The 22,862-nt window shown below is 42.3% G+C and overlaps 1 protein-coding gene across 1 annotated transcript in view; it reads right to left on the bottom strand.

Moving 5' to 3' along the window:
• Positions 1-22,611, bottom strand: part of LOC309967006 (uncharacterized protein C3orf20) — a gene marked incomplete at both ends in the record, with an annotated part of 32,705 nt that extends 10,094 nt beyond the window's left edge. Inside the window, 9 exon segments of the mRNA XM_082847444.1 lie at positions 2,367-2,487; positions 3,256-3,408; positions 13,246-13,483; positions 13,486-13,529; positions 14,524-14,659; positions 21,367-21,375; positions 21,378-21,485; positions 22,138-22,236; positions 22,239-22,611. Coding sequence (XP_082703570.1) covers positions 2,367-2,487; positions 3,256-3,408; positions 13,246-13,483; positions 13,486-13,529; positions 14,524-14,659; positions 21,367-21,375; positions 21,378-21,485; positions 22,138-22,236; positions 22,239-22,611 — 1,281 coding nt within the window.
• Positions 22,612-22,862: the final 251 nt, after the last annotated feature.

Raw genomic sequence — 22,862 nt, 5'->3', positions numbered from 1 at the left:
CTTTCCTAAAGACATTTTTCACATGAAAGAAAACAGAATTTGTTGCCAGAAGATCTCCATTTCAAGAAATGCTAAAGGAAGTTTTTCAGGATGAAGAGAAATGATACTGGAGGGAAACTGGATTTTCAGAGAGGAATGAAAATGCTGGGAACGATAAATATCTGGGCAGAAACAAACTTGCCACTGCAGCCTCCAAGACAGCATGCAAACTCCTCAGCATGACATCCAGTGCCTCTCACCTCCACCCCCCTGACACATACAGCTCTTCCCTACTTTTCTTTCATGAGAAGCACTTGTGAACTTTTAACGATGCCACCCTGAGTCCCAACTCCAAGCCTTTACAGATGATATTCCTCTATCCAGAATGCTCTCCCTCCTTCTTATCTGTATCTATGAGAATAATATGCACACACACTCATGTTACAACTCAAGGCCACTTGTGTTCCAGGCCACTCCTGACTGTACCAGCCCCTGTTGTGCATTTCTGTATGCAGCTCTAGGGAACAGAATAATGAACTAAGACACACTGCTGAAGCACTTTAGTGTGTCAAAGCACCTTCCCCACCACTGTTTCATTTAGTTCTCACAAAAGCAGTGTGAGGCAGGAGGGAGGCTCTTGTGACCCACCTTGTATTGATGAGCCACCAAGACTCAGAGAAGCTGAGTGGTTTTCAGAAAGCTGCACACCCAGGGTTTGGCAAAGCTGACACTAGTACGTGGCTCCTCAGACCCTCATCCCAGAGTTCTCTGTCCACTTGGCCATACTGACATATAACATATGGTGTCTGCCTGCAACCAATTTATAATCTTTTTGGATTGTAAACTTTCATATAACTACAAAAAGTTAAATAGTAAGGCAATAACTCAATACACTCCTGGACTGGAGATCTTGGACCTGGTCAAGCAATAGAAAGACTTGTGAAAACTACAAACTCCAGAACCCATGACAGACCAACTGAATCACAATCTCTCTAGGGCTGTGCCTGGGATCTATATTTTTGTTAAAGTCCCATGGGTGATTCTGATATGCAGCCACAACTGAGAACCTCTTCATTACATGACTAATTGTACAATGACTGAAATTTGTCATTTCAGTCCGGATTACTTTTTAATCCAGACAGTGGGCACTGGGAGAAGAGAGAAATGGGTGTGGACTGGAGTGCCATGAGAACAGGAAGTCTGAGTAGGGCTTTGAAGGAGGGAAAATTTGGATTGGCAGAGAGAGAAGATGTATTATATTTCAGGACATTGGGGTAGGAAGGGTGATACACGTTCAAGGAATTGAATGTTTCTGAGCAGTGGTATGGTCTACAGGAATCGAGATATAAGAATGAGAATCCAGTGGTCAACATAGAGGATGAACAGGAAGGGCATGAGACAGGATGCTTGAGCCCTACCATGAACTCTAACAGTGCTTCTGTCTGTAACTCTTACCTAGGGTGGATTCTATGTTCTGTGATCTTTCTCTGAATCCCAATCCTATGAGCTTGTCCTTCTCTCACAGCCCTTATACTTTTCTACCACATATTCTTATTATTCCCCTAGATTTCTGAGTTCCTTGAGGGGTATTGTCTATCTTTCTATCCCCTAGATTGGTGATTTTCAACAACAGGTGATTTTTGCCCCCCAAAAACATTTGGCACTGTCTGGAGATATTTTTGGTTGCCACAACTAGGAGAGGGGGTACTCCTGGCATCTAGGGAGATACTGGTAAATATCCTACAATGCACAGTTATTAAAAGGATTATCCATCTCAAAAAGTCAGTAGTTCCAGGGATGAGAAACTCTGCCATAGGTAAAGTGACAAGCACACTTAATTACTTTATTAGTATATTAAATGTATTAAGTTATTATTTAATATTAGTAATTAAACATTTATTATTTAATAACTCTTTGATGAATAGCTGAACAACCAAATGAATGAAAAAAGGATTTGTGTCTATCAGCTTCCTTTACCTCTCAGATTTTTTTGTTTCACAGATAGTAAAACTATAAAAACAAAAACTGGGGAGACCAACATAGAATTACTTTTCTTATTGCCACACATAGGCATTAAAAATAAAACTATCAACTACTGTAACAGTTACTTCCTAAAATAAAGGACATTTTAACTATAAATTATAATATCATTAATAATAAAAATAAAACAGGAAGCATATTACCAAGAAAGGTCAGTACAGAAGCCAACAGTTGCTGTAGGCTGGTGAAAAGTTCACTTCAGTCAGCCCTGGACCACGGCCCATCAACGTGGGAACCTCTGATATTACAAGCTCCTTGAGGCTAGGGCTCCTGTCATACAGGTAGCCCTCTGGCTCTTAATGCTGGATAGCCCAGTGGCAAGCCCCACCTCTGCTGCCCACTCCTACCTTGTATTCCAGAGAGAGCAAAGTCTCTGTCTTGGAGGTCCAGCTCCACTTGTGAACTACATAGCCGTTGTAGTCGTTGGCGGTCCCACCTTCTTCATCCAACACCAAGACGTATGGGCAGCTAGGAGAGATACATAAATGAGGAGCTTCCTCCAGGACCTGGAAGGAAGCCCCCATCACTACAGGCTATAGGCAGGCAGGGCTCTGAGACTCTGCCCCAGGTGGAGGAACTGTGGACTCTTGCAGGTGGCCCTACTTACCCAACCTAACATGGTCTGATGTCCCCTCACACCTCTTGATGCTACTGGGGAGTCTGCTGGGAAGGTCAGATCTGAAGGAGATGGTGGAGGCTCAGGCCTAACCCAAGGGGGAGAGAAATGGAACGTGTGCCCGTAGCCCAGGAGCCTGAGCATATAAGATCTCAGGCACCAAAATGGGAAACGGAACAACCGTCACATGAAAGTAAGTCAATCCCTCCTAGAACAGTTCCTTAGGAAAATCAGACAAAATCAACATTTGGCTACCAAGAATATGTGCTACCCATGGCCTCTCCTACACTGCTTCCTAGTATAAAACACTTCTCTTCCCTAAAGAATTCTTCCATGAATCTAGCTAACAGTGAAGATCTCAGTGCTCTGGCGGGAACAAGTGGAGTAGGACTTGGGGAATTTCCCTTCTCATTGGCTATGACATGAATCCAGCAAGTAAGGGCCTCAAAGCACCTATGTCCCTACAGGCACTGCTTTGGCCCTGCCACACTGTCTTCCTAGATCTCTGGACACTGCCTGGTCCATCTTTTTCCCAGGGGCTCCTACTTTGCACCTCGGTGCCCCACTTTGTCACCCTCAGAGATACTTCCATGGGGCCAAGATTCCCCCAACTGACTCACCAGGCCTTCAGGTTGTAGTGAATGCAGCCCTGGCCTTCAGCATTGAACACGGCCAGGAAGGAGAAGCTGGGTGTGTCATTAAAGAGGCAGGTGATGGCTCTCCCTCTGCAGCACATGGGGATCTGACACACGGCGATGTGTCCAGAGGGATAGCTCGCAGAAATTGTTAAGTAGAACTAACAGAAAACTCTCAGAATTCTGCTCTTAGGTGCCTCATGGAAAGCAAGTCTACATGTCAGTGTTTTAGCTGTTTGGTACATCATTCCCAGTCTTCTGCACTTTGCATAAGTAACAACTAAATGACTATGGAACCAACCATGCCCTGGGTGCTTCCCTGTATCCTCTTTCTACTCCTCACAACCACCCTGTGGTAGGTACTATTACCTTCATCTCACAGATGAGTAGGGTTTCCCTGCATGTAAGGGGTTTCCTGAGATGCATTACTTTCAGTGATAAAACCAGGAAAGTCCCAGACAAACCAGGATAAGTTATTCACCCAACAGATGAGGAATCCAAGGTGCAGAGAAGTGATCTGCCTTACATCACATCACAGGAAGTGGCAGAGCCAGTATCTGAACTCTGAGGCCAGGATATTTCTAATGCTATTAGGCTGCTTCCCCTTCTTACCAATCTAGAAGAGTAGACAATGTCTCCCTGTTCATTTCCTACTTAGGAGGCCGCAAGGAGCACTGGTCCTGACTAAAACAGATATGGTGTGGGCAGCTACTATCCTTTTTGCCAGAATTTCAGAAGTGCCCCAGACAGGAAGAATTTCAGTGATCCTACAATCCCACTCCTGGGCATATATCCAGAGAAAACTATAATTCAAAAAGATACATGCAAAAAAAAAAAAAAAAAAAAGATACATGCACCCCAATGTTCACTGCAGCACTATTTACGATAGCCAAGACATGGAAGCAACCAACATGTCCAGCAACAGATGAATGGATAAAGAAAATGTGTTATACACACACACACACACACACACACACACACACACACACACACACACAATGGAATATTACTCAGCCATAAAAAAGAATGAGATAATGACATTTGCAGCAACATATAGGACCTAGAGATTAACATACTAAGTGAGTAAGTCAGAGACAAAGACAAATATCATATGATATTACTTATATGTGGAACCCTAAAAAAATGAACTCATTTACAAAACAGGAATAGACCCACAGACATAGAAAACAAACTTATGGTTACCAAAGGAGAAAAGTGAGGGGAGGGATAAATTAGGAGTTTGGGATTAATATATACACACTCCTATACGTAAAATAGATAACCAACAAGGACCTACTGTATAGCACAGGGAACTATGTTCAATAATTTGTAATAACCTATAATGGAAAAGAATCTGAAAAATAATATACATATACACATATAACTGAATCACTGTGCTGTATACCTAAAACTAACACAACATTGTAAATCAACTATACTTTAATTTATTAAATTTTAAAATAAACAAATAAATTAATTATTAAACCAAAAAATAAATAAAATTCATTAGATGGATTTAGCACTATGCTGGAGCAGGAGAAGAAAAAAATCAGTGAACTTGAAGACAGAACAACTGAAATTATCCAGCCTGAGGAGCAAAAAGAAAAAAGAATGAAGAAAAATGAACAGAACCTAGGAGACCTGTGGGACACCACCAAGTAGACCAATATATGCATAACAGGAGTCCCAGAAGAAGTGAGGGGACAGAAAGAAATAATGGTTGAAAACTCCCCGATTTTTATGAAAGATATGACTCTATACATTCAAGAAGATCAACAAACTGCAAGTAGGATAAATTCAAAGACAGCCACGTTATTATCGAACTGCAAAAAGACAAAGAAAGAATCTTGAAAGCAGCAAAAGAAGAGACTTGTCATGTACAAGGGATCCTTAATAAGATTAGTGGCCAAGTTCTCATCAGAAACCAAGAAGGCCAGAGGCACTGGAATGAAATATTTAAAAAGCTGAAAAAAAAAAGCTATCAACCAAGGCTTCTATATTGAATAAAACTATTCTTCAAAAATGAAGGAGAAATTAAGATTTTTCCAGATAAACTAAAGCTGAGACAGTTCACCACTAGTACACCTGCCCTACAAAAACTGCTAAAAGGATTCCTTAAAGTTGAAATGAAAAAACACTTGACAGTAACTCAAAGACAAACAAAGGAAAAAAGAACACCAGTAAAGGTAACTACATAAGTAAATATAAAATTCAGTATTATTATTTTGTTTATAATTCCTTTTTTCCTATACGATTTGAGAAAACAAATGCATAAAACAATACTTGTAAATCTATATTAATGGCAATGTATGTATAAAGAGTTAATTTCTGTTAACAACAAAATAAAGGAGGAGGAATGGAGCTGTATAGGAGCAGAGTCTTACATGCTACTGAGGCTAAGTTGGTCTTAACTCAAACTAATATGTTGTCAAATGTAATTAGTTTCTTCAGGCTGCTGTAACTAAGTACCACAAACTGGGTGACTTGAACAGCAGAAATTTATTCTCTCACAGTCTGGAGTCTAGAAGTCTGAAATCAAGGTGCTGATAGGGCCATATTCTTGGAGGCTCTGGGGAAGAACACTTCCTTGCCTCTTCCTATTTTTCTAGTGGTTACCAAGAATCTTTAGCATTCCTTGGTTTATAGATGTATCATTCTAACGTCTATCTCAGTCATCGCGTGGTGTTCTTCCCTCTCTGTGTGTCTGTTTTCTCTTCTTATAAGGACATCAGTGGATTAGGGCTCATTCTAATCCAATATAACTGCATCTTAATAATTATATCTGCAAAGACCCTATTTCTAAATATGGTCATATCCTGAGGTTCCAGGTAAACATAAATTTTTGTTAGACATTATTCAACCCATTATACCAGGGAAACCAATAAGAAAATAACTAGAAAGTGTGGAGAAAAGGAAATCAGAGAGCTACCATATAAGCCAGCAATCCCACTCTTCAACATATACCCAGAGAAAAACATGGTTCGAAAGGATAAACACACCCCAATTGTTCATTGCAGCACTGTTTACAATAGCCAAGACATGGAAGTGACCTAAATGTCCACTGACAGATGAATGGATAAAGATGTGGTACATATATACAATGGAATATTACTCAGCCATTAAAAAGAATGAAATGATGTCATTTGCAGCAACATGGATGGACCTAGAGATTATCATACCAAGTGAAATAAGTAGGACAGGGAAAGACAAATATCGTATGATATCACTTATATGCTGTATCCAAGAAGAAAAAATGAAAGAAATGAACTTATTTACAAAACAGAAATAGACTCACAGACTTAGAGAAGGAACTTATGGTTACTGGGGAGAAGGGTGGGAGGAGGGATAGATTGGGAGTTTGGGATTGACATGTACACACTGCTGTATTTAAAATAAAATGCCTTGGGACTACCCTGGTGGCGCAGTGGTTAAGAATCCACCTGCCAATGCAGTGGACACAGGTTTGATCCCTGGTCCGGGAAGATCCCACACACCACGGAGCAACTAAGCCCATGTGCCACAACTGCTGAGCCTGTGCTCGAGAGCCCGCGAGCCACAACTACTGAGCCCATGGGCCACAACTACTGAAGCCCTTGTGCGTAGAGCCTGTGCTCCACAATAAGAGAAGCCACCATAATAAGAAGCCCATGCACCACAACAAAGAGTAGCCCCCACTTGCCACAACTAGAGAAAGCCCGTGCACAGCAACAAAGACCCAATGCAGCCCCCATACATACATACATACATAAAAATAAAATGCCTTTCCATGAAAAAGAAAGAAAACAAACAGCAAAATGGCAGAATTCAGTCCTCCCATATCATCAATTACTTTAAATATAAATGGATTAAACTCTCCAAAGGCAGAGATCTGCCAAATGGATAAAAACAAAACAAAATATATTACTCAACTATATGCTATCTACAAGAGACTCACTTTAGATGCTAAGACACAACTAGGTTGAAAGTGAAATGATGGAAAAGGATATTCCATGCAAATAGTAACCAAAAGAAAGGTGGCTGTATTGATATCAGACAAAATAGACTTTAGTAAAAATTTTTACAAGAGACAAAGAAAGACATTATGTATTGAGAAAAGGGCCAATACCTCAAGAAGATATAACAACTATAGACATATAAACACCTAACAACAGAGCCCTAAAATATATAAAGCAAAAATGCACAGAATTAGAGGAAGAAATAGTTCTACAATAAAAGAGACTTCACTACCTTACTTTCAACAATGGCTAGAAAAACTAGACAGAAAATCAGAGGACTTGAACAATAGTATAAACCAACTAGAGCTACCAGGCATATACAGAACATTCCACTTGACAACAGGAGAATACACGTTCTTCTCAAGTTCACAAGGATTGTTCTCTGGTTTACACAGTATGTTAGGCCACAAAACAAGTCTCAATAAATTTCAAAAAACTGGAACCATAAAGAGTATATTCTCTGACAACAGAATGAAACTAGAAATCACTGGCAGAAGGAAATTTAGAAAATTCACAGACAGTGGAAATTAAGCACACACTTTTAAACAACTAATGGATAGAGAATAAATCACAAGGGAAATCAGAAAATACTTTAAGATAAATGAAAACAAAAACACAAAATACCAAAACTTATGGGATCAGGTGAAAGCAGTACTCAGAGAGAAATTTACAGCTATAAATATTCACATTATGACAGTCTCTAGGCCCAATCCATGTTGCTGCAAATGGCATTATTTCATTTGTTTATACAGTCTAGAGATTGTCATACTGAGTGAAGTAAGTCAGTCAGAGAAAGACAAATATCTTATGATATCACTTATATGTGGAATCTAAAAAAATGGTACAAATGAACTTATTTACAGAATAGAAATAGAGTCACAGATGTAGAAAACAAACTTATGTTACTAGGGGGGAAAAGGGGGGGGAGGGACAAACTGGGAGATTGGGATTGACATATACACACTACTATATAAAAAATAGATAACTAATAAGAACCTACTGTATAGCACAGGGAATTCTTCTCAATACTCTGTAATGACCTGTATGGGAAAAGAATCTGAAAAAGAGTGGATATAGTAAATCAACGATACTTCAATTTAAAAAAAGATAAAAAGATTAAAAATTTAAAAAACTATGAGTGGATATATGTATAAGTGATTCACTTTGCTGTACAGCAGAAACTAACAACATTGTAAATCAACTACACACTAATAAAATTTTTTAAATATTCATATTAAAGGAGAAGAAAGATCTCAATTCAATAACCCAACCTTCTACCATAATGAACTATAAAAAGAACAGTAAAGTAAAACTAAAGCTAGCAGAGGAAGGAAATAATAAAGATCAGAGAAAAGAAAAACAAAACAGAGAACAGAAAAAACAATAGAGAGAACTGGCAAAACCCGAAACTGGTTCTTTGAAACGATCTGTAAAATTAACAAAACTTTAGCTACACTGACTGAGGGGGAAAAAAAAAGGAAGACTCAAATTCCTAAAATCAGAAATGAAAGTGGAGACATTACTACTGACCTTACAGAAATGAAAAAAGATCGTAAGAGAATTATATGAAGATCTGTACCTCTACCAGTTAGGTAACCTAGTTGAAAAGGACCAATTTCTAGAAACATGCAAAGCAAAGTTGCAGGATACAACACCAACACATAGAAATAAGTTGTCCTTCATGAACATGGGATGTCTTTCCATTCATTTCAGTCCTCTCTACTTCAGCAATATTTTGTAGTTTTCAGTGTACGAGTTTTACACCTCCTTGGTTAAATTTATTCCAAAGTATTTTATCCTTTTTGATGTTATTGTAAACGGTATCATTTCCTTTTGTTTATTACTTTTCTATTGTAGTTGTTGCTCATATAGCATTTCAGATCATTTGTTCCCGGTGTTCATGGATTGGAAGAATTAATATTGTTAATGGCAATGCTCCCCACAGTGATCTACAGATATTGGGTTGGACAAAAAGTTTGTTTGGGTTTTTCTGTAACATCTTAGGGTCTTTTTGGCCAACCCAATACAATGCAATCCCTAACAATCCCATCAATCTTTTTTGCAGCAATGGAAAACTTGATCCTAAAACTCGTACAGAATTGCAAGGGTACCCAAATAACCAAAATAATCTTGAAGAAAAGAATAAAGATGAAGGACCCACACTTATTGATTTCAACACTTACTACAAAGTGATAATAAAACAGTGTGGTACTGGCATAATAGACATATATATCAACAGAACAGAATTAAGAATCCAAAAATAAGCCCATATATCTATGGTCAATTGATTTTCAACAAGGGCGACAAGACCATTCAATGAGGGAAAGAATAGTCTCTTCAACAAATAGTGCTAGGACACTTGGGAACCACATGCAAAAGAACGAAGTTGGACCCTTACTCATACTATATGCAAAGATCAACTGAAAAATGGACCAGAGATCTAGACCTAAGAGCTATAACTATAAAGCTCTTAGAAGAAAACAGAGGAATAAGGAATAGTTTCTTAGATATAAAATCCAAAAATATAGAAAAACTGGACTTCATCAAAATTTAAATCTTTTGTATATCAAAGGATGCTATCAAGAGTATGAAAAGACACCTCACAGTACAGGAAAAATATATGTAAATTATATATCTGATAAGGGTCTAGTATCCACAATATAAAAAGAACTCACAACTTAATCAAAAAATTGGCAAAGGACTTGAATACACATTTCTACAAAGAAGATTATACAAAGAAGGCACATGAAAATGCTCCTAATCATTAGTTATTAGGGAAATGCAAGTCAAAACCATGACAAGGTATCACTTCACACCCACTAGAATGGCTGGAAATTAAAAATTGGAAAATATCAAGTATAGTCAAGGATGTGGAGAAATTGAAACCCTCACACATTGCTGTGGGAATGTAAAATGGTGCAGCCACTTTGGAAAACATTCTGAATGTTTTCATAATAAGTTAATAAATATAGAATTATCATATGACCCAGTAATTCCACTCCTAGGTATAGACCGAAAAGAAATGAAAACAGTGTGCAAATAAAAACTTCTCCAAGAATGTTCATAGCAGCATTATTCATACTAGCCAAATGGTGGGAGCAATCTAACGTCCATAAATGAAAGAATGGATTTTAAAAAGTGGTATATCCATTCAATAGAATATTAGTCAGCCACGAAAAGGAAGGAAATTCTGACACATGCTACAACATGTATGAATCTTGAAAACATTAAGTGAAGGAAGCCAGGCATAAAAGGCCACATACTGTAAGATTCCATTTATATGAGATGTGCAGAATAGGCAAATCCATAGAGACAAAAAAACAGATTGGTGGTTGCCCCTGGGGGTAGGCAGAAATGAGGAGTGACCAATTAATGGGTATAGGATTTTCTTTTGGGGTGAACTCAATAGAGGAGTTGGTTGCACAACACTGTGAATGTGCTAAATGCCACTAAATTGTACACATTAAAAGGACTGATTTTATGTCATGTGAATTTCACCCCAATCAAAAAAACAAAAGGAGGGAATTCCCTGGAGGTCCAGTGGTTAGGACTCTGTGCTTCCACTGCCAAGGGCTGGGGTTCAATCCCTGGTCGGGGAACTGGGAGAACTGATGCATACTACAACATGGAAGAACCTCGAAAACATTATGCTAAGTGAAAGAAGCCAGATAAAAAGACCGCATACTGTGTGACTCCATTTATATGCAGTGTCTGGAATAGGGAAATGCATAGAGACAGAAAGGAGATGAGCAGTTGCCAGGGACTGTGGGGGAGGGGAAATGGGGAGTGACTGCTTATTAGGTACAGGGTTTCCTTCTGAGGTGATGAAAAAGTGCTGGAAACTAGATAGTCGTGATGGTTGTACAACACTATGAATGCCACTGAATTGTACACTTCAAAATGCTTAAAATGGTAAATGTTATGTGCATTTTACATATTAAAAAAAATGTGCACCTCACACAGCAGTTCTGAGTGCTCAACAAATCCCTAAAGGAACAGCACTTAGCACAGTACTGGGCACATGGTGATTATGGTTTGTTTTTAATGTGGTGAGTTGTATCTTTGTATGAAAAAAGGACTTGAGGGAAGTTTGACAGGAGACTCAGCCATTGAGGAGAGAGGTCCAAGGAGATGCTGACAGCCCAAATGAAAGCGATGCCGGGGATGGTTCTGGGGTCTGACACTGACCAGTGCAAACCCACTGGGGCTTGGAGCTTTTTGGCAATCCAAGGGCAGACACATCACTTCTACCTGAAAGTTTTGCCCAGCAGTCTCCGTGAAGACAGAATTAGCTGCCAAGTCCAGGGTTCTGTGGAACCCATGAGGGAGGGAAGTGTCTCCCAAACATTTTCTCTAATCCAGAGGGATCCAACACCTGCACGTGTGTTTTGGCCATTTGATCACAGTAACGCAGATGCTGTCCTTCAAGATCACTGGGTCCAACTTTCTCACCTTATAATGGAGAGAAGTGAGGCCCAGAGAGATGGAATGGCTTATGCAGGGTCACCAAGAAGAACTGGGCCTAGAATCCAGGCCTCTTGGGACTCCCACAGCAGAAATACATTAATGACCAAGATCACTGGGGTCTGAGTCAAGCGCACCAGCATCGATGGCCTGAGGTCTCGGGTGGTCCCAGCAGGGGGTCCTTGGGATTCTGTGGCAGGGAAGGGAACATGGATCGCAGCAGGCTGGTCTGCAGTACCTTGATCCCCTGATCTACACTTGTCCACCCCTCTCTGGTCCTGCCAATAGCAACCTAATTCACGGACACAGCTTCACGAGTTCAGGGTGATGGTCCCATTCAATGCAGTGTTGAGGAAGAAAAGGGGGGAGAGGGAGCCCCATGACCCCTGTGAGCAGCAGCTGCCTGGGAAGGTGTGTGCTGAGTTCAATGCACAAGGTGCCCTGGAAGCAGGGCTGAGCAGAGGGTAATGAATGCACTCATTTATGGTCAGAGAAACCATAGGACTCCTTTGACAGGCACTGCAATTCTGAATTCCCAGTTCAGTGGAGAGGAGGCCAAAGGAAGCGAGGGGGGCCATGGCCAGAAAGGCCTGCCGAGCCGCCTGTTGAGACGGCTCAGAGAGCCACCTCCCTCTAAGATAAAGTGGTACATTCACTCCATTCCATTAATCATTGCATATAATACTCGATAAACATCTGTGAATGAAGAAAGCAACCTGACTCCATTCATGCTAAAATATGCATAACTCTCAGCCTTTACCCTGCATGTTAGAAATCTTAGTTTTCCTCAGTCTCGGGTTCTTGGTGCATGGACAAGCTTTGAAGGTCTGCAGACCCCCTGCAATCACAGGAAATGTTTTACATGCATGTGTATCAGTTCATATTTCTGGGAAGAGGGTCTATAGCTTTCACCAGATTCTCAAAGAGAAAATGTGTCCCCTTGTGCCACTCACACACCCCAAGGTTGGGACCCAGCTGCCCACATTCTCATGAATACCGCCAGACCTCAGCTGCAGATCAACCCGAGCATGTGCCAGGTGGGGTATGTGCAGTGCGGGTTAGACTCCAAATACATGGATCTTGGGGGCAAAGTATGCAAGAACCACAGTACTTACCCATTGAGCCTGGGACAGAAGGACAAAGACCCCCCCCCCCCCCAGGATGGAGGGTCTCCTATCACCTTCTCTCGGCTAGAGATGAATTGTTCTGTGTCTCCAATCTCTTCCCACCTGGGAGAACCTCGAAGGCAGGGACTGCTGCTGCACCCCCAGCCCGCACTGACACGTAATCACAGATAGTTGGGTTCAGTACGTACTGGTTGATCAGGACTGAATTTGAGGCTTGACTCTTGGTACTTCTTCTCTGACCTGAACAAACTCTTAATATCCCAGAGGACCCGTCACCAGACTTCTCTGACCAAATGAAAAGCCAAAGGAAACACTCTGGCTTTGTCAAAGGCTGGAGTTCTCTGGGCTGAGCTGCTGGGGAGAAAGGGAAGCACCAAATAAAAGGATACTAAACGAAGAACGACCCATCATAGAAGGTGTAATGCAACTTGCTGGCCTTCTTGGGTGCCTTCCATTCCTGAGAATGCCGGTCCAAGTGAAGATGATGGGCAGGAGGTTGGTGAGGGGTGGGAGTGGAAGTCTGAGCACCTGGAGGGTGCGGATGGTGGGAGCTTGGGATCTGAGCATCCCCTTTGGGGGTAGACATTAGATGAGGGGGCATCTTTGCCCTGTAGTTGCGTAAGATCATGGGTAGAAGATATTCCTCCCTTTCCACGAGACCCTTTCGGCTTCTCTGCAGGGAAGGAGACCAACATATTTTCTAGCCACTTGCCTCTCACTCACCAGGCTCTCTACAGCCCCTCCCCAGCTCCCCAGACTCCCATTCCATTTCCCTGTCCCCAAAGTATCTGTCCCTACCCCAACCCCTCATCCTTACAGGTAATGTTTTTAGGAAGAACTGGGAAGGTCCCCATACCCCTTTGAGACTGGCCCTGGCCTGCTTTCCACCTTTTGCACAGGAGTGGGGACCCATGGAGTGGAGCTGCGTGTGGAACGGGGTGGCAGAGCTGCAGGCTTTGATCACCTCTCAATCCTGAGCTTACAAAGGAAGACAGCTTCCTTCTGGAATGTCACAGTAAGGAGCAAACTGGGTGGCTGCCCTCTACGCATATTCTACAGCTGCAGTGACAGTGGCCTGTGAGCCCCAGGACACATATATGCTTAGATGTAACTAGGTTTGAAATCCTTTATGGCCCATGGTCCAGGCCTTTGGAGGAACGCAGATTCACTTGCTAGGACTTGTGGGACACACAAAATCATAAATACCATTAATCACCCATGTCAGTGTATTTTGTTTTGAGAGCTGTTCCTTTTTTTCTAAGAGAACATCTGACAAATTATGTCAAGAAATAAACATTCTTAACTGTAAGGGTGTGTAAACTTTAAGAAGCCATGCAAAGGGGTCTCACTGGTGAGGAGGCAAAGAACATTGCCCTGGGACAGGCCCATTGAGCGGTGGGACCTCAGACAATGCCTTACCATGTGCTTGGGGTACCTCAGTTTCCTCATCTGTAAAACGGGAATAAACCTGCCTTCCTCATAAGGTCATAGTAGGACTGAAAATGACTGTGATTGTGGAAGGACTAGGGACCTGTGTGTGAGGGACAACTATCACCCTGTCACTGTGGCTGGGGGCACTGGGTAGCCAACATGTCCGTGATCCCCCTCCACGCACACACAGGCTGTGCCCTCCTCTCCCATACACCCCCAACCACTAAGGTGCTCACGCAAGGCGACACATCTCCTGCAGCTTCTCCCGGGCGTCAGGGCAGGGGTCGCTGAACTCGATAACCTCAGAGGCAGAGGTTCCCGCTCCTCGTTGTGGGGATGTCAAGACTACTTCTTCCAAATTTGGGGGTTTGCCTGTAGCTGGAGATGAACAGGTTAGGGAGGGTTTTAGAAAATGGTTTCTCAAGACGTCATGTTCACCTGGGGTGAGGGGGCGGGGAGAGCAGGACAGCTGCATCCCTTGAGAATCAAAATAACTGTGGGAATCATTTATGCTTCCAGGGATAAGAATCCCCAGCAGGTCACTTATGAAACAGAGGCGGTGCTCTGTGAGTCAGCCGAGTGTGTGTCAGGAACACTCATGCAGAGTGGTGAATCCAGCCACATTTCCCCAAGGGCGGCCTGGTCCTGGGTAGAGAGAGCACACACATGGCTGTGGTGGATGCAGAAGGGATTCCCTTGTGACACTTCTGACTTAAGACAAAAAGTCCCAGCTCCATCTCAATGGCTCAATGGCTCAAGGGCTTCAACACTTCTCTGATGCTGGCTTACCTCGGCCTTCGGCAGAGGGCAGAGTATATCAACTGAGACTCAAGACTGTGATGTTTTGCGGGCTTTTGTGTGTGCTTGTGGTAAAATACGTATAACAAAAATTTACCGACTTAAATTTTAAGAGGCAAGTTCAGTGGTATTAAATACATTCACAGTGTTGTGCAACCGTTATCACCATCTATTCCCGTAACTCTTTTTATCTTATAAAATTGAAACTCTGTAACAACACCCCCCCATTCTCCCCTACCCCCAGCCCCTGGCAACTGCCAATCTACTTTCTATCTTTATGATTTTGACTACTCTAAGTACCTCCTATAAGTGGAATCATACAGTATTTGTCTTTTTTGTGACTGGTTTGTTTCATGTAGCATAATGTCCTCATGTTTCACCCATGTTATAACATATTGCAGAATTCCCTTCCTTTTTAAGGCTACATAATATTCCATTATAGGTATAGACCAAATCTTTCTTTTCAATTTTTTAAAATATTTATTTATTTGGCTGTGCCAGGTCTTGGTTGTGGCACTCGGGATCTTCATTGCAGCATGCGGGATCTTTTAGTTGAGGCACGTGGGATCTAGTTCCCTGAACAGGGTTCGAACCAGGGCCCCCTGCATTGGCAGCATGGAGTCAACCACTGGACCACCAGAGAAGTTCCAATGATTGAGTTTTATATGTTGAACCATGCTTGCATTCCAGGAATAAATCCTGTTTAGTGTCATGTTGTATAATCCTTTTATTATGCTGCCGAATTCTGTTTGCTAATATTTTGCTAAGGAATTTTGCATCAATGTTCATCAGGTATATTAGTCTGTAGTCTTCTTCTAGTGTCTTTGGCTCCAATATCAGGGCAATACTGGCCTCACAGAATGAGTTGGGAAGTGTTCCCTCTTCAATTTTGGGGAAAAATTTTAGAACAATTGGCATTAATTCTTCTTTAAATGTTTGGGAGAATTCATCACTGAAGTTATCAGGTCCAGGGATTTTCTTTGTTGGGAGATTTTTGATAACTGATTCAATCTCTTACTATTTATAGGTCTAGTTCAAATTTTCTATTTCTTCATGATTTAGACTAAGTAGGTTTTGTGTTTTAGGAACCTGTCCACTTCATGTAGGTTATCCAATTTGTTGGCATACAGTTAGTTGTTCATAGTACTCTCTGATAATCCCTTTTATTTCTGTAGAATCAGTAGTTGTGTCCCATTTTCAATTCTGATTTTAGGAATTTGAGTCTCCTTTCTTTTTTTCTTAGTCCATCTAGCTAAAGATTTGTCAATTGTGTTGATCTTTCTGAAGCATCAACTTTTGGTTTCATTGCTTTTCTGTTGTTTTTATATTGTCTATTTAGTTTATCTCTGCTCTAACCTTTATTTCCTTCCTTCTCTAGCTTTGGGTTTAGTTTAAAGTTCCTTAAGTTGTAAAGTTAGGTTGTTTACTTGAGATCTTTCTTGCCTTTTAATGTAAGCATTAATAGCTATAAATTTTCCCCTTAGCATTGCTTTCATTGTACCCCATAAGTTTTGGTATGCTGTTTTCATTTTCTTTTTTTTTTTTTTTTTTTTGCAGTACATGGGCCTCTCCCTGTTGTGGCCTCTCCCGTTGCGGAGCACAGGCTCTGGACACGCAGGCTCAGCGGCCATGGCTCACGGGCCTAGCCACTCCACAGCATGTGGGATCTTCCCAGACCGGGGCACGAACCTGTGTCCCCTGCATCGGCAGGTGGACTCTCAACCACTGTGCCACCAGGGAAGCCCGCTGTTTTCATTTTCATTTGTCTCTAGTATTTTATAGTTTTCCTTGTAATTTCTTCTTTGATCCATTGATTAGGTGTGTGTTATTTAATTTCCACAATTTTGTAAACGTTCCAGTTTTCCTTCTGTTACTGATTTCTAACTTCATCCCATTGTGGTAAGATAAGATACTTTGAGTGAAATCTATTTCTTTTAATCTACTGAGACTTAATTTGTGGCCTAACATATGATCTATCCTAGAAATGTCCCATGTACACTTGAAAAGAATGTGCACTGTTTTTGTTGTTTTGTTTGTGTTCTGCATGTGTCTGTTAGATCTAGTTGATTTATTGTGTTGTTTTTTATTTTCTTACTTCTGTCTGTTATTCTATCCATTATTGTGAGTGGGTTATTGATGTCTCCCACTATTACTGTAGAACTACTTGTCTTCAACTGGTCAGGTTTTGCTTCATATATTTTGACAGCCTGTCATTAGGTGCATAAATGTTTATAACTGTTGTATCTTCTTACTGTATTGAAATTTTATTATTATAGAATGTCCTTCTTTGTCTCTTGTAATCTTTTTAAATTTAAAGTCTATTTTATCTGATATTAGTATAGTCACCCCTGCTCTCCTTTGGTTACTATTTGCATGGAATATCTTTTTCCATATTTTCACATTCAAACCCAATTGTGTCTCTGGATCTCAAGTGAGTCTCTTATAGCGTATAGTTGGATCATGAGTTGCTATTCATTCTCCCAATCTCAGTCTTTTGATTACAAAATTTAGCCAATTTACATTTAAAGGAATTACTGATAAGGAGGGACTTGCTTCTGTTACTGTGTTTTTTATTTTCTATATGCCTTATTAGAGTTTTTGTTCTTCATATCCTGCATTACTGTCTTAATTTGTTTTAATTTTTTGTAGTGAAATTTTAAAATTTCTCATTTCCTTTTCTGTATATTGTAGTTATTTTCTTTGTGGTTACCATGGGGATTACAACTTCAATAACGTACAAAACTTCAATAACGTACAAAAACTCTCCTCCTTTACAGCATCATCCCCATCACTGTCAGTTGTTAATGTCCTAAAAATTACATCTTTTTATATCGTATGTCCCAAAACATAAATTAACATTTCTTTTAAATCTTTCAAATTATGTAGAAACTAAGATTTGGAGCTACAAACCAAAGTTAACAGTAATACTGGCTTTTACACTAATTTTTTTCTTTAAATATATTAGTCTCTTAAATCATGTAGAAAAACAAAAAGTGCAGTTACAAACTGCTGTTACAATAATACTAGCTTTTATTCTTTCCTGTGTATTACCTTTATTGAGGTCTTTATTTCTCCATATAGCTTTGTGGTTCTCTCTAGTGTCCTTTCATTTCACCTTGCAGGACTCCCTTCAGCACTTCCTGCAGCACAGATTTAGTTGTCATGAACTGCCTCAGGTTTTGTATGTCTTAATTTCTTGCTCAGTTTTGATGCACAGTTTTCCTGAATTCAGGATTGATTCTTAGCTGACAGGTTTTTTCTTTAAGCATTTTGAATGTATTTGCCCTGTACCTTGTATCCTCCAAATTCTGATGAGAAACCTGCTAATGATCTTATTGAAATTCATTGTATGTGAGGATTCACTTCTCTCTTACTGCTTTCAAGATTCTCTTTTCGTCTTTGTCTTTTGAAAGTTTGACGATTAATGTGTCTTGGTGTGGGTTTCTCTGAGTTCATCTTTCTGGGAGCCTGCTGAGTTTCTCTGACGTTTATATTCATGTCTTGCATCAAATTTGGGAAAATTTCAGCCATTATTTCTTAAATATTCTCTCTGCCTCTTTTGATCTCTCTTCCTCTTCTGGGACTCCCACATGCATATGCCACTTGATGGTGTCCCACAGTTCCCTTAGGCTCTGTTCATTTTTCTTCAATCTCTTTTCTTTCTGTTCTTCAGACTCAATAATTTCCATTGTCCTGTCTTCGAGCTGATTCTTTCTTCTGCCTGCTCAAATCTGTGGTGGCAATGTTTTGGGCTTATTTCCATTATTTTCACAGTTATCCCCCATGGCAAGTCTTAGGTGGTATGAGGATATGATGACATAAAATTGTGGAGGTGATCATCCATGGCTGAATTTCCAGAAGCATCTATTCAGGTCCTGCCTGCTTCTGAGCCTCTGCTGCCTACTCAGCTGGAGCCACATGCTCTTCCTTGATATATGTAGGCTCATCTTCACCTTGGACTCAAAAATAAAATGAGTCTTCAGGCCAGGGGCATTGCTTAGGCTCCAACTGAGCCCTGAAGGCCTCAGAATGGAGACTTTCTCACTGTCAGCCAAGCCTCGAGGTTTCTGGTTGCTGCTTGGGTACCATGTCTGATATCTGTCACCTTCAGTGGTTCCTGGTCCCTTTCCTGACTCCTCCAGCCATGAGACCAGAGACTTGACCCTGAGGCCCACCTACCTGCTGGCTGACCTCCTGGAACATCTGCTGGCTTGAGCATCCATTTCTGGCCTGCCTCTAGTTGCTTTGGGTCCCCAAGTATGACAACCAGGAACCACTGTTGACAGATTTCTCTCAATTCTCTGCCTGTAAAGTTGGGCTGTGCTCCAGAAATAGCTGTTGTCTGCTCAGGGAGTAGGTCCAACTCCTGGAGCCTGTCTGCTCCAAGTCTGCATGACCCTAGAACTGCAAAGGGGGCCAGCTGGCAAGGTGTGACAGCACGTGTACATGGAACAGATAGCAGAGGTCCCAAACCCAAAGTGACTTAAAACCACAACGACTCTACAATATGTTCTTTAAGCTAGGGTACTTTGGAGTGAAAGTGGGTATAATTAATAGTTATGCCAGGACAACAGCATAAACTGGGACTTTCCTGGGCAAGCTAGGACACACGGTTACTTATAAACTATTAGGGAAGGTTAACCACCCATCCTAGCACACATGTGTGAGAATAATTTCTAAACAGTATCAGGAACCTATAAGAAATGCAGCAGCGTTGAACATCCTAGTGAGAATGATGCAACATCATGGGGTAATCACATCCTTGGGTGGCAGAGGAAAACAGCCACATAGACAAAGAGACCAACAGACATGTAACTTTTGTTTTGGAACAACCTTACTCAAGGCATCACCCCTGAGGTCATTAGGAAGAAAAATCATGAAATCACTGGGTGTCCTGAGGATACTTTGTTTCCCCTCAAAGTGACTGCATTGATTTAGGGCCAGCTCAGGAGGAGATATGATAAACCAGGAGCATATAAAGAGGGATGCTGGAAGTGATGCTCACAGTGACAGAAAATGTGTCATGAGAGGTAAAGGAACAGGGGAAACAAGAGTCTGAGGATGTCACCTCCATCAGGGAAGGTGTTCCTTGTCTTAAAATCCACACATGTACCCACAGCATTCAGAACAGTGACTGGGGCTTCCCTGGTGGTGCAGTGGTTGAGAGTCCGCCTGCCGATGCAGGGGACACGGGTTTGTGCCCCGGTCCAGGAAGATCCCACATGCCACGGAGCGGCTGGGCCCATGAGCCATGGCCGCTGAGCCTGTGCGTCCGGAGCCTGTGCTCCGCAACGGGAGAGGCCACAACAGGGAGAGGCCCGTGTACCAAAAAAAAGAACAGTGACTGACAACTAGCAATTGTTCAATAAACATTTGTTCACTGACTGAAAGGCTACAGGATCAACTTGATACGGAGAGTGAGGCCTGGAAGAAGGCAAATCTCATGGCAACCCGAGGTGGGCTCAGGAATAAAATCCAAGCTTCTCAACTTCTAGCCTTACCTCCAGTGTCTGTGGGAATCACTGGACAGTCTTTGAGCATCCCAAACTTCTGTGGATCCTCCCACCACCACTTTGCGAATACAGTCCCTCCCCTACCCCACCACTCTACCACCACAGCCTTGGGGGCCCTGGAAGTTCCACGAGAGAAAGTTCCTTCTCTGCCCTCTCCAGCCCCAACTCATCTCTCCTCCAAGCTCTGGCTGCACAGTCACTGCTACCCTGTTTGGTCTCACCTGCCACCAGTTCTTTCCTTTAAGCCTTTCCTTCTGCTCTGTGTTTTCTGCAATAGAATAGAAATGGCCTCTATGTCTGTTTTCTGCCCACATAAACTGACCCAGCTGGGGACACACGGTTAGGCTTGGTATCCAAATACGTCCGTTCAGGTACTGGTTCCCCCACTTGCTGGGTGAGTATGGGTAACATAGGTCTCTCTCTGAGAAGAGGGGGTGAGTATGGGATAACATAGGAGGTGGAAGATGTGGGTTTGCTAGGGGTGTTGCCCCAGGTGAGAGGAACCGCATTAACAGAAATGGAGCACTTGTAAACATTCAAACGATGAGACTGCAAAGTGGAGTGACTTGGTTGAGACATGTCACCTTTTATGGGACAGAATCTGTCAATAGCTGCTGGGTCTCCGGCCAGGGCAGCTATATATCCTTCCTATCAGAAAACCAAATCAAATCATCTCATCAACCTACACAGGAAATCTTCTATCCCCCTCCCCATCCCACCCCCACCACCAAAGGTAGGTCAAAAGGTCTTGCTGGGAATCACTGTTACCTGTTTTTTCTTGACTTCCCTTCCGGTTGAGAGGGAAAAGCTCAGACAGCCAGTAGAGGACTCGTAGACAAGCTGGTAAGGTGAGTTCACTCCCATGGCTGGGATGTTTGTGGAAGAATCTGGAGTGGAACAGATGGGATTCTGCTTTCAATTTTTTTATTTTAATTTTTTTAATCAAAAGTATAATAATGAAGTTTTTGTCCTAGTTGTATGGTAGACCAGATATTCTAAAGTGCCCTGTTGTTACAAAACAACCAATTTCTGGAAGAAAAAGATTTTTTAATGCTGGAGAAGGCTCAGAGTAATTAAGAGAAATCTTTAAAGTTCTCTTCTACGGTGTTCTCCCAGTTCTCACGACTCTCCTGGTTCTGGCTCTGCTTGGCTCTGTCTTGCTACCCACCAACTGGCCCTCCCGATTTACCCCCTCCTCCTGGGTGCTGCCTCTCTCTACCTTGGCATCATTTCCACAAACTCCCCCTTTCAACACCTCACACTGTTCTCATGGCCAACGTCTCAACCTGGGCTCAGCAAAGCTGGAGGGATGGGAGGACAAAATGGAGAACGGAGAGGGGTGAAAGGATGATTCTTGGGGGTGGTCTCAGGAAGGAGCTGAGTTGCAAAGCTGACCCTTGGCTGCCACCTTTTCACGGCGCATTCTTGTAGACCTGTCTGGGGTGGGTGCAGTGGATACATACACACATGCCCAGGCCAGACCCTTCCAGGCCTAGAAAAATGAGCCAGGATCCGGTGAGCCAGACTTCGCTGACTTACTGGACATGGACTCCAGCGTGGCCTTCATCTTCAGTGTGAGGAGCTCGGCCAATAGGTGGATAGACTGCCTCTGGAACCTGTGCAGGGTCTCCTGGCTGGATGGCCCCGTTGGCCGTGGGTAGGAGAGTGTGTGGAGAATTTGGCCGGCCCAGTGGAAGCGGGCAGCATCGGCAGTGGTAGCACTGGCGGAGGTGGCTTGTTCTGGACAGGGGCCTGCACAGGGGCCGGTTCCATAAGCACCACGGGCGGGGCTCCAATGCTGATCTCCAGGCCCAGGATCTCAGAAGGGGTAGGGATCATGGGGTCAGTGATCAGCTCCTCCCAGGTAAACTCAAAGATGTTTCTGATGCCCTTGGGTACAGAAATGCCTGCACCCTGGCAGACGATGAGCAGCCTGGAGATGCGGGCCAGCACCTTGGGGTCCATGGCGGTGTATTGCTGGTATAGTTCTCGGTTAGTCTTGATGTCATTCATGGTCCTAGAGCACGCATACTACTAGGTAATACTGTCCATCTCAGACAAGAAGGACCTTCAGCTGTGAGGAGGCAGACACCCTGAGAGCTGAATGAGAGCCAAAGTTCTCACCTAAGGTGAGGCCTTGGGGACAGATGGAATGGAAGTGCTGAAATGGCCCTTACAGGTCATTAAGCCAGGGCATCCTATGCGGGAGGATAAATAATTGGTCACTCTCTCCCACAAAGGGATGCCCCCCCGTCACCCCACTT

This window comes from Leucopleurus acutus (assembly GCF_964270905.1).
Source record: "Leucopleurus acutus genome assembly, chromosome: 10".
NCBI lineage: Eukaryota > Metazoa > Chordata > Mammalia > Artiodactyla > Delphinidae > Leucopleurus > Leucopleurus acutus.
This window is presented reverse-complemented; position numbering and strand designations above follow the sequence as displayed.